Here is a 12,707-nt window from a genome sequence, read left to right on the forward strand (position 1 = left end):
CGCCACCTGCCCAGTGGGCAGGCCTGGGAGTGAAGGGAGGCTCTATGCACGCCCTCGGCCCCGGGCCCACACACACCGAGGCGTTGTTCTTGTTGGCCGTGAGAGCTCGTTAGGCTCTGGGCAGAGGCTGGCTGGGCTTCAAGAGGAAGGCAGCGAGACCCAGGAGTCAGAGAGAGGAGGAGCCTGGGGCTTGGCAGGAGGCGATGCCAGCCCGCTCCCCAGCCTACACTGAGCTCCTCTGCTTGTGAGAGCCTTGACCTGTAGAAGCAGAGAGTAGAGATGATCGGTTGTGCAGCCTGTACTTCCCCAGCTCAGTGCATGGTTACAAGCTGGGAGGGATTAGGTCAGGATGGGATGGGATAGGATGGGTGGAATGGGATAGGTTAGGATAGAATGAAATGGCTTCTCCAATTTCTGGCCCGAGACCCTGCCTTGAAGTTGACCTAGAAGATACCAGGTGTGGACGAAGGCAGCTAAGAGAGCAGGGGAGAAGTGAGGATAAGCAGCAGCTATTTCTTCCTCTAAGCCCCAGAATTCTCAGCTCGGGACCCAAAAGAGAAACTGTCCTTTAAAATCCCAGACGGCGTCAGATCAAGAAGGGAGATAGATGAGAGACCATCCCGGCCAGCGCTTTACAAATTATGTTCAAATCCCAACCCCGCCAGCTACAAATTGTGTTGCTTTGGGCAAGTGACCAAACTTCTTTGGGTCTCAGTTTCCCCCTCTGTAAAATGGGGTAATAATATTACCTACCTCCCCAGGGGTGTTGAGAGGAGTATATGAAATGACCCATGTAAACATGTACAACAGGACCCGGCATATAGTAGGCACTTCGTCATCATCGTCGTCGTCACCGGTGGTGTCTTGGGTGAGGGAAAACGTAGGTTTCCAGCTCTCAGACTCCCACTCCCACTCCTGCTTCAATCCTGTGGCCCCATTTTTGGGCTGATTATGGGGCTCCACTGGTGCTCGAGACAAACCTCAGGTTCAAAAATGGGCTAGAAAGGCTCACAGGACTCGGAAAAGCCATCACACTCAGAGTTCGTTACAGGGAAAGGACACAGACTAAAATCAGCAAAGGGAAGAGGCGCCTGGAGCAGAATCAGGGAGAGACCAGGCCTCGCTCCCAGGGGAGTTGTGTGGACAGTGTACTTCCGACAGGAGGCGCTGTGCAGCACCCACAGAGCACGGTCAACCAGGAAAGCTCCCCTGGTCCCTGCTGTCTAGCAAGCTTCCTGGGGGTTGATCCCATGTGGCTGATCTTAGTCTCCCCCCCCCCCAAAGGGGTCAAACTTATACCAGGCTCAACGTGCCCACCATAAGTCACATTGTTCTCACCCACTGTCCCCAGGTAAACAGACACGTTACCTGGTAGGACAGGGTATTTATTCCAAGTTTTCAGAGGATCCTTCCCAGGAACCGAGGAATGTGCAGGGTGTGGGCAACCCAGACCTCCTGAGTTCCTCCTTGACGGCACAGTTACATGCAGTCTCTCCTCTTAAGGGTTTACTTGAAGAAATCATTCCATTATACAGAGGATAAAATGGAGCCCTCGTGATGTCAGTGGACTTTCCAAAGGCCACAGAGTGAGTTCATGAGGCGTCCTGACTGTCCTAATCCAGAGCTCTCTCCTTCGAACCACAGGCCTCCGTTTGCCCATCTGTGAAATGGTGTAGGCCAGCTCCCCCTCCTCCGAGGTGCCTTGGGATTCTGCCTCTGTCAGCCGTCCTTCCACTTTTCTCTGCAGGGCAGTCCTCGGGAGGGGCACCATGGGGCACAGTTAGTGTTCTCCCTGTCCCTAGGGACCCCGTAGCTGGAGCAGATCCTGTGCTAACGTGTGTGTAGTTGGAAGCACCTGGCACTCACTCTGGAAGCAGCCGGCCCTGGGCTCAGGGGCCAGCTGGAGGAGACACAGAGCAAATACAGGCATGGGTTGGGGCCAGGCAGCCCTGGTTCAAATCCTACCAACCCTTCCTCATCATTTAGATGAAGATCGCATCAGCTACTTTTCAGGAAAAGAAGAAAACAGCATTTCAGCGTCACCAATAAAGCCATGGGAAGGTCTCGTTTGTCCCTAGCAAATAAAGCCCCTGTCGTCGGTTACATCTGATGAGAGGCCTGCCCTCATCTCCGCAGTGAAACGCATTAAGCCTGGAGGTTCGGTTGTAAAACTGCTGTGAACATCTTAAAACTCAGTCATGCACACGAATCCCACGACCGCCCCAGTGTCTGCTTCTTTAAGATTGGTCAGGCAAAGATCACCGTCCTCACCCGAGGCGGCCGGAAACCAAGGCTCTGAGAGACGCAGCTGGTCAAGGTCACACGGTGGTTGGATGATGTAACCAGTGCTGAGGTCAGGCCTCCTGACTTCCTGGCTTCTCTCCACCTCTGAGCACCTCGTAAGCAATCCGGGGATGCCAATTTGCTTGTTATTCTTGTCTGTGAAGCTGAGCAAACAGGTGACGAGAGGTTGCAAACTTGGGGTGCGTTTTAAACTCACTCTCGAACCGTCTGGATTCATTCCCACGTATTCCATTTGTCTGTGTGAGGGGAGAGGTCACTGACTCTGGATTCCCCACCGTGGGTTTCCTCTCTGAGCTGTCTTGTGTGTCTGCCTCCCAGCCCTCCCTCAGTGACTCACTGATTTTCAGGGACACGGATAAATCACAGTGTTCCTCTCCCCCTCGCTCCTGAACGAGAAATCACCCAGTCGCACGTGAATGGAGGGGGGGTGGGCGCAGGGAGGCAGGGCCAGAGGTGGGAAGGAGAGGAGCGTTTCCATGCTAATCAGTTGGCACTGCTGTGACCACAGTTAATCAGATTGTTAAAGACACAAAGGCAGGATCACACCCCTGTGCCAACAGCTATCAGCACTCATTCATGGGGGAGATGGATGCCCGCCAGACCGCGGCTCTGATGGGATGTAACTGGACATCAAAGAATGTTCGAGGCTTTCTGAACCCAACATGAATTAGCAAGGAGGCCCATTAGTGGGGGAGAAGCCAGCTCACAGAGGACAATTGTCGGATAATTCATTCCTCTCTAGCCCAAACACTGCAAGTTCCTTCTGTGTCCTCCTAACACCTGCTGCAAGGCCTCCGGGGCCCCCTGGGGTTCTGAAGCGGACTCTGGAGGGGCCGGCCGGGCTGTGGGCCCACTTGTGCAGTGTGATGTGCTGTTCCGGGTGATGCATACCTCAAACCCAAGTCTCCCTTCCATCCCTGTGACCACGGCGAAGACACCAAACAAAGCAAACCATGTGACTGACGGGGATGGGAGGGCTTTGCACTCTGCTGATACCATCATGAAGTTACATTGGTGATTAGAGCAAGTCAGGGGGTGGCTTCACCTAGAGTCTCTCTCCAGCCACAATGTCATAAATGGAAGCATGCTTATCCAGCATCAGGTTGACCAAGATTCACCTTTCTGTGCTGACACACAGAGATATTCGTGATGGACTTGAAGTCAGAAATCGGTGGTGGGTTACTAAGATGTGGAAAACTCTACAGCAGTGAATAATGAACAGGTCAAAACTACACTATCGACACGGATGAATCTCACAAAGTGTTGGAAGAGAAGAGAAGAGAGAAGGAAAGAAAAGGAAAGAGCAGGTTTCAGGGGATCCATATGGGAAAACTGTGTTTATATCTTTTAAAGCATGCCACACAGTCTCATCTGTTGTTCAGAGACATTGCCATGTAAATACACAAATGCAGACAGTAAATAAGGATCATAGTAGAATAATAATAATGCACACAGTAAATGAGAAGGCTAGAGGTCAAATTCAGGACAGTCATCCCCCCAGGGAGGAGATGAAGACTACAGTCAGGAAGAACTAACAGGGGCTACTGTGCTGGTTGCATCCCCTTTCTTAAGCTGCAGGTGCAGACGTGGGGGTACTGGTTGCCTTCGTCTTGAACGCTTTTTGAATGACTGAGATATTTCAAGATGCCTTTCTCAGTAAGTGACAGAGCAATATAGACAACGCAGGACCTCTGTGACTCCTCAGAGAGACAGAAAGCGACATCAGTGCTCATGAATGCTGACAGGCTGCTGCTGTGTGAGCCCCGTGCCTTCTCCTCAAGATTGCATTTTACTCTCTGGCAACCCTGGGAGAGAAGGCTGGTGCAGGCCCCCCTTGCTGAAGGGAACAGTGAGGCCCAGAGAAGGGAAGAGGCCGCCTAGGTCTCATGGACAGCCAGCCGCAGGCTGGACGCGGGACACAAGCTATTCTGACCCCAACCCCACGCTCATATGTGCTATCACACCTTTTCAGGTAAAAATGCTTTATTATTTTTATATGAAGACGTTTTATTTGAAGATTCAGCAAGATCCTACTTACTCTGACTCCCTTTAGAAGGCAGGAGTGATGGACAGGGCAGGGGCGGGCAGTGCTTCTACTTTTGATTTGCTATGTTTCAGATGTTCTTGCATTTTTTTCAGAGAACTATTTTATGAGAAAAAAAAAATTTGAGAAAGTGGGAAAGAGGAAAGATCCCAGAAAACAAGGTCAGAAAGTGTTTACCCCATTGGCCAGATGATTTGGACAAGTCACTTCCTCTCTGTGAGCCTGGATATTTTTTCTTTCATCTATAAAGTGGGGGAAATAAAACGCCCATCTTAGAATTGCTTGGGGGTTGGGATGCGATCACATCTGGGGATGCACTTGTGGAGTGTAAGTTGCCATCTCAATGTCAGTATTGTCAGCGTGTGGATACAGGTAGGGGCTGCAACTGAGGCAGGAGATGGAACCCCACTGTCCCCCAAGCCCACCTCCCACCTCTGCCCTGTGCCCCAGAAAGTCTTCTCAAAGCCAGGTGTGCTGGGTCCTCTCCAGCTGAATGAAAGGAGTGGGCTGTGCTCACCAGCTCCTGCTAGTCACTCTCCAAGGTGGACCTCTGATGCCAGCACCTGGCTGGCACATGATAGGTGCTCATTGGGTGGATGGATGGATATGAATGAATAAATTGATGACCAAATGTGAGTGGGAGAAGAAAGCTCAGTTTTTATTTATAACATGGGGATTATGCTAAAATCTTCTCCAACCTTAAAATTCACTGATGCCAGCAAAACCAAGTTGATCTGCTCTCTGAGAATGGAAGGAAGGTCTACTCCATTGAGGGCAAGTCGCCTGTTTTGCTCATTCTGGTTAACCCAGAGGTCATCAACCAGGGGTAATTTTGCCCCCCGCCCCCATCCTCTCACCCCTACACCCCCATCTCGCAGCCGCCCCAGCCCACCAGGGGACCTTTGGCACCTTGTGGAATCAATCTGGATTGTCACAACCAGGAGTGCTACCGCCATCTAGTGGATGGAGGCCAGGGATGCTGCCCAACTTATTCCCCTCCTTCCAGCAAAGAGTTACCCAGCCCAGATGTAGAAGTCATAGAACTCGACCAGCATTCTTCAGGGTGGGCCAGGTGTTCCTGCTTTGGGTCTTGGTTTTGTTCAGTGTGCTCTGGAGTGGTTTTTCAAGCCTGAAATAGCCTTGTTTTGCTGCTAAGGTGCTGTGTGACCCTGAGCAGCCCGTTTTCCCTCTCTGGACCGCATGTCCCTCCTCTGCATGGGTTGAAACCATGACCTATAGGAACCTTTGGAGCTATAAGATGTGATATGTATTTTGGTTTTTGGAGCAGGCTGGGCACGTCCTTATTGTAGAGAGTGAAGGTACAAGAGACCACCCCTGAATCGGGTGTTAATTATGAGAATGAGAATGTAACCTTTTTGTAGAACCCTTTACCAAAAACACTTCAACTGATGCCCCGCCAGTCCTGCCTCCTAAAGGTGCTCACGATGACAGGAACAGTCCAATGAGAGAGGAATTATCATTCTCCCCACCAGGAAATTGAGCTCCAAAGTGGCTCGATGACTCCGAGTGGATGAGCTGCTTCTGTGATTACAGATGTGTCCGTCTGCCTGCCCTCAGCCTCTCCCTCACTAGATGCTAAAGGCAGCCATGAACCCCTGCTCTTTCCATACATTTATTTTCACTTAAGAAAGAATTAAATATTTATCATACAGGTTTTGGAAAAATACCAAAAAGGAGAGGGAAGAAAACACATCCCAGCAGCCCCACCCCACAGGCAGCCAGGACCGTCCTGCGGGTGCTGTTCCAAGTCAAGGCAGCTCTCCGCGTGGCGATTTGTTTAGTTGATTGTTTCTGGTCATTTTCCTACACACCGTAGAATTTTACAGCTTGCTCGTCTCACTGAGCATTATGGCAGAAGCACCCCTCAGCTTCTGTTCCCCCGCACTGCGTCCCATCACCGTGCGCCTGCTGGGAGATACAGGCTTGGAATCCACGCTGGCCCTGGCCGTTCCGCAGCCGCCCAGGATGTAAGAGGCAGACCTTCAGCCTCAGCGTTTCAGAGCCAGCGCTTTTCTTTGCTTTAATGGGATGCAAATGTCCCACCTCCCCATCCAAGCTAGAAAAGAGAGAGGTGCTTCCTCCCCGACTTGGATGGCAGAACATATGCTCAGTCGCCTTCCATGCTGCTCCCTTCTGTCTGGAGGGAGGAGTACAGCGTCAGCATGGATTTAATTAATGCTCCATCTCCTCGGTTTGACATCCGCACGTGGTTACCATTGGGTGGTGTCTGTCTCCTGGAGTGCAGGGACCACATCCTAGAACGTTGACGCTCTCCTGCAGCGTGTCAACCAGCAGAGAGAGTGGGGACCCAAGGCTTTCACTCACTGATTGATTGACAGCCTTTGGGCGGGGCACTAGGCGCACCTGGTAAAGGATCTGCCAGATGCGACTGTGGTGACTAGAAATGTGAAGGGCTCTGGGAAAGAGGAGTTCATTTAACTCCGTGGTCATTGAGGCCCCAGGAAAAGCCAGCCTATTCAAGCAAGTTATTAACTTGCTGGGTCTCTGAGGCCCTAGAATCCAATTTTGACTTAGTTTTGCCCAGCCCTCCTCTGGCCAGCATCCCGGCGGAGAACCAGGCCTTCGGGCCTGGCAGACTGTAGGCACTGTGGACCACAGATACACACCCATCTGTCCTGAACGTGGCCCTCAGGTTGGAGCTGGCCAGAGGGATTCCAGCATGTGTGAGCTCTGAGCTGGGAACACTGGGGGCAGGGTGGGGGTGGGGAGTATCATCTGGGAGGTTTCAAACACAACCTAGATAGGTCACCCAGCAGAGATGCAAACAGAAGGAGGGTTAGAGAGAGAGGAGTTGGGGGGAGGGGGGGGAAAGGCTGCTTCAAGCTGAGTTGGAGGAGGATGTCAGTGACCGCAATACCCCATCATTCTTAAGAGCGTTGGTAGCATGGTCTTTGGCATCAGGAAAACCGAGGTTGGAAACCCAGCTTTGCTCTGTGCCCTGGGAACATTCACAACCGGAAGCCTCCGTTTGCCCATCCGTAAAAGAGGAAGAATAATGTCTACCTAATAAGGCTGAGAAAGAACTAAATGAAGTTTAAAATGAGGAATGAAGAATTCAATGAGGGAACAAGGCATTTAGCACGTGCCTGGCACACAGTCAGCGTTCGATAAAGTCATCAAACATCAAATGTTATAAATAGTACGATTGTGGCCAAGGCACACCTCCATGCTTTATGTCACGCATCATCCTTTTATCACCGTCTCTGACGAAGCCTGTTTTCCTAATCTCTTTCTCCCTCCCTCTTCCTCTTCCTCTTCCTCTTCCTCTTCCTCTTCCTCTCTCTCACCTCCTCCTCTGTGATTAGGGGACATGTTGTGAAGGGACTAGCTGAAACTCATGTAGCCACAGGACCCAACCAAAACTCACGAGTCAGTGTCAGGATCCAGGCTGTCACTTTGCCCTTTTTAAAACAAAATGAACAAAAGACTCTAAAAATAATTGTCAATTCCCAGATCCACCTATAGAAATTGACAGTGTCAGAGCTGGAAGGGCCCTCAGCCTTTATCTGGCCCAGGCAGCCCGTTTGACACAGGGAGAGAAGATGGAGAGAAGAGACCTACACAAAGTTATGCTAGGGAGTAGAGGCCAGAATAGGACCACTATCCGGATCCCTCAACCCCTGGTTGCACCCAACCTCTCAGCATCGGGTCTCAGGAGCTAGTTACCTGACCGATATCTGCCACTCTTTCTGTCCCATCACCCTATTGTCACTCCACAGTCAGCATCAATCATGTGATAAAAGTGACGGGGAGCATAAAAGCCACAGCTTTGGGGCAGACCCACATCTACCCTCATCCTATGAAGCAGATGGAATATCCGTTACATACAGGGGGCTTAATGGACTTGCCCGGGCCCTTGTGGCTTGTAACCGTCAGAGGCAGGATTTGAACCCACGTTCAACTCTGAAACCTCAACGCTTCCCACCTTGGACCAGGAAACCTGCTTGGCCCCTGAATGCCCTAGCTCCGCCCTCCGGTCATTCACACGTCCTCTCCTCCCCGCGCGCTCCTGCCCTGGCACCGCCATCAGCCTGCAGTGCACACTGGCTGATAATCGATGTTACACAACAGGAACATTTGTTGGTGCAGTTGCAAACTGTTGCAGTCTATATAGATTAAGCCACTGCCGCTGACTCTGTGAAAGTAAACGAGTGTTTCCGACGGCGGCGAAGATAAATTTAAATGACAGTGCCGAAGGGCCGGAGACTGTGGCTGAGTGAGTGTCTCTCTACAGCAAATCGACAAGGACAGCTATCTGTCAGAGCACCCTTGTCCCCAGAATATAATTCCTCGCGATCTCGAGGCAGACATCGGGCCCGTTCTGACCGCTCCGGCTTCCTGCTCAGGGCCGTGTTCCAATGATGAGAGTAAAACCTGTGGCAGCAGCTGGCATGTACTGGGCACTCCCTGTGGGTGAGGCACCCATACGTACTATGTGCGTGTGCATGTTTTACGTGCATTGACGTATTGAATGAGGACAACCCTGGGAAATAGGGAAGAAAAGCCCCATTTTACAGATGAAGACACTGAGGCTCAGAGCGGTAAAGCCATTTGTCAGCATGCAGTTGGCAGCGTGGGTCTCAAGTCCACGAAGCCGATTTCAGGCAGGAGTCTGCCAGCCAGCCGCCGGGGCCAGCCCGTATTTAAGGTGACTAGGTGGTTTTACTTTCCAGACAAAAACAAATCAGAAGGAATCGGCAGCGAACACAAGGCCACCAGGGCCTGGCCCAGACCTCCCGACCTCACAGCGTTCTTTGGAATTAGCTTCCGCCTCTGTCCCTGTCCCCTTCGTTCCTGCTGGCCTCAGCCAGGCCTCCAGGCTCCTCACACCCCTCTCTTCTGAACCTGCCCCACGATTCTGAACCCTCAAATATTTCTGTGTCTCCCACAAGGTCACTTGTATATTATTTAATTTAAAAAAAAAAAAGAAGAAGCAGCTTGCTCCCTCAGTCCCAAGGCAATAGAGCCCTGAGCCAGGCACGGAGCTTGAAGAAGAGGGTGACTGGTTACGGCCCCTCTCGTCCTCTGAGTGGGATGTCCCTGTGCAGTGAGCAGCCTGCCCGGCTGTGCATGGAGGCCCTGCTCTGCACACTGGGTTAGGGGCCTGTCCTCTGTCCTGGTAACAGGCCAAGCTTCTCTCTTTCTAAGCATGTATCGCATTGAATGTGATTATCTCTACTTTCCTGTTGCCTCTCCCGGGACATATGCAGCTGGACTGTGAAACGGTCGTGCCCGGGGCTTCCATGGCCCTAATGCTTAGCTCGGGCCTGGCATGGTCCACCCTGATCTCCATGGTCAGCAAAAGGAGGAAGAGAGAAAAAAATGAAGAAGGAAAGGGTAGAAGCAGGAGAGAAGGGAGAGGGAGGGACAGACAGCCCCCATATCTGTGGATCGGCTGTGCCTCGTCCTGACCAGCTTTGGAGGCCCCATAGAAGGGCCACCTGAGCCTGAGAGAAGGCAGAGCTAAACCCCCAGCCCCGAGCTAACTGGTGTCTTTTCTCCTCTTCCCAAGATGCGCCCCTGGAGGGAGACGCCGGCCCTTCGAGTACGTACCTCCTACCCTCGGGAGCACTGGGGGGTGGCAGTCTGAGCAAAGACAGCCTGGAAGAGAAGGTGACACCCGCCCCTCCCAGCCCAGCGCAGTCCGGGGAAGAGCGTCGGGACCCGGAGTTGGATGGGACCACCGCCTCCGTGCGTCCAGACCCCGTGGCCCTGTCCACGCTGCTTCCAGAGGAGCCCAGCACCAAGCTCGCCTCCCTCCCCAGGAAGAAGCTGTCTTCACTCAAGCAGGCCAACTCGTCCAGGAAGCAGCTGCGACCCAAGGCCACCTCCGCCGCAGGCCTCCTGAGGGTGGGGTCCCAGCCTGCATCCCCGGGCCTGGGTCTCCCCTCCTCCACCACGGAGAAGCCTGGCCCACCCGGGGACCCCGACCCTGTGGCCTCTGAGGGTGAGGAGACATTTCGGCTGCCGTCCTCGGAGGAGCCCCTCTGGCTGGACCGGAGGCGAGGTGCGGTGCCCACGACACCTGCGCCCCTGCAGATCTCTCCCTTCACCTCGCAGCCCTACATGGCCCACACGCTCCCCCAGAGGCCGGACCCCGGGGAGCCCACGGTGCCCGATGAGGCCCAGGAGGCTCCTCTTGAGGACGCCAGTCCCATGACCTTGATGGACAAAGGTGAGAATGAGCTGACCGGGTCGGCCTCAGAGGAGAGCCAGGAGACCACGACGTCCACCATTATCACCACCACAGTCATCACCACGGAGCAGGCCCCAGGTATGCGGCCCCCAGCTCCAGCCTCCTGCAGCATCACGGAGGCACCACCCACAGTGGGCAGGGCATGGGTGAGCAGGGAGGGCCAGGCCCCTCCAACCATTACCATCTACCCAACACTAGCTATGAGCTTGATCCTGTGGCTCAGACTCAGTATCCCCATTTTAAAGATGGGACAACTGAGACCCTGAGACATCAAGCAACCTGCCCAAGGCCACACAGCTGAAGAGCGGGATTCAAAGCCTTTCCATCTTGGGAACGCCTGCCCGGAAGGCCGTAGCGTGCCTTTGCTTTTACCGTTACATGCACTTCTCTAGACTTGATAAAATGCACCTCCATGGCCCAGCCTTTCTTTTTCTATCTTCTTTTCCATCTTCAAACAGAGACACCAACTGTCCATCCTACGCGGATCTGGACAGATGCAATGTGGTCACTCATTCAATAGTATGATCTCTGGGTTTGAACCCTATTGCTGTGTGAGCTTGACCCAGACACTGCACCTCTCTGGTCTTTGGTTTACTTATCTTTAAAATGGGGACAAAATATTAGTCCCTACAGGTGAATGGGGTCAGAATGGTGCCTAGTCGCATTAGTAAGTGTCAACTAGTGCTCTTTTGATTATCGTGTTGATTCTGGAGCTGAAGGAGAATTGACAGCAGTGGGAGGGGTGGGGACAGGGGAACCCAGGTTTCCCCTGAGGCCCTATTCCACCCGAAGCCCCTCTGAGACGTCCCATCTGAGCTCTTGTCCACGTCCTGATCCCAGTGCTTTCCTCCAGCTCTCTGCAGCGTGAGCCTCTCAGATCCCGAAGGCTACATCGACTCCAGCGACTACCCGCCGCTGCCCCTCAACAGCTTCCTTGAGTGCACGTACAACGTGACGGTCTACACCGGCTACGGGGTGGAGCTCCAGGTAACCCAGAGAGGCCCCTGAGTGGCTGCCTCTTCCCACAGGAAGCCTCCGAGCGATCGCCTGAGTCAGGCTTACTGTTATCATCCTGGCTAGTTTGGTTCTCTTGTTGCCCTAACCAGGGCAATTTGAGCCAAGCTTTGACGAGTGAATAGGAGTTCCTAACTCGGTGCACAGCTGAGATAGCTTAGCACACATGAAGGGAAGGGGACCTGTTGACAACTTGGAGGCATTATACCCAGAAGGAGTCTTCTAATATCCTGCTTCTCTCTCTCTCTCTCTCTCTCTCTCTCTCTCTCTCTCTCTCCCTCTCCCTCTCCCTCTCTCTCCCTCTCCCTCTCCCTCTCTCTCTCTCTCTCTCAAGCCCACCTAGTGCATTTGATTCATAAACCTTTGCCACAAACTCAGATGGAAAACTAGGGTGACAGTGCTCCAACATCTGGGTTTGGGGGTCTCAGCTCTACTAGTTAAAGCTGCATGACTTTGGGCAAGGGGCTGCTCTTCAGCTTGGCTTTCCTCTGTCCCATTGACTAGGGGCTGGTTGCAGGTGCTGTGTTGGCAGCCTCCAAGGGCCACGGCTCAAACCTGACTCGGTTTCCCTGTGTCTACCCCTGACGGTCCCCAGGTGAAGAGTGTCAACCTGTCTGAGGGGGAGCTGCTGTCCATCCGTGGGGTGGACGGCCCCACCCTGACCGTCCTGGCCAACCAGACGCTCCTCGTGGAGGGGCAGGTGATCCGAAGCCCCACCAACACCATCTCCGTCTACTTCCGCACCTTCCAGGACGATGGCCTGGGCACCTTCCAGCTGCACTACCAGGGTAGGATGTCGCCATCTGCCTCAGTTTCCCCCTGGAGCCAAAGATTCTCAAACTTTTTCTCCTGGGGGGGAACCACCCACCTTTACAGTTTGATAAAAACTTATGGACCCCTTTTCAAAATAATATTTTTAAGAGCATTAAAAGACAATCTCAATGAAAAAGGAAGCCAGTCATATTGAATTACAGCTGTCAAAACATTATTTTCATCTCTGGTGTCATAATCTGTGTACTTTTTTAACACAGTAAATAATAAAACCTCCTGGCAGTTCTGGTAAATGCTGGAATTTCAAGGTACTGAGATGTTCGTGCAGGAGGGGCT

The 12,707-nt window shown here is 52.8% G+C and overlaps 1 protein-coding gene across 3 annotated transcripts in view; it reads left to right on the forward strand.

The window, feature by feature from the left end:
• Nucleotides 1–12,707, forward strand: part of SEZ6L (seizure related 6 homolog like) — a 132,080-nt gene that overhangs the window by 76,521 nt on the left and 42,852 nt on the right. For all 3 annotated transcript variants that reach the window (XM_059675859.1, XM_059675860.1, XM_059675861.1), the window contains exons 2-4: nt 9,903–10,664; nt 11,440–11,573; nt 12,196–12,388. In XM_059675859.1, the coding sequence (XP_059531842.1) occupies nt 9,903–10,664; nt 11,440–11,573; nt 12,196–12,388 (1,089 nt within the window). The remainder of the gene's footprint in view (nt 1–9,902; nt 10,665–11,439; nt 11,574–12,195; nt 12,389–12,707) is intronic.

This window comes from Myotis daubentonii, chromosome 19 (assembly GCF_963259705.1).
Source record: "Myotis daubentonii chromosome 19, mMyoDau2.1, whole genome shotgun sequence".
Classification (NCBI taxonomy): Eukaryota; Metazoa; Chordata; class Mammalia; order Chiroptera; family Vespertilionidae; genus Myotis; species Myotis daubentonii.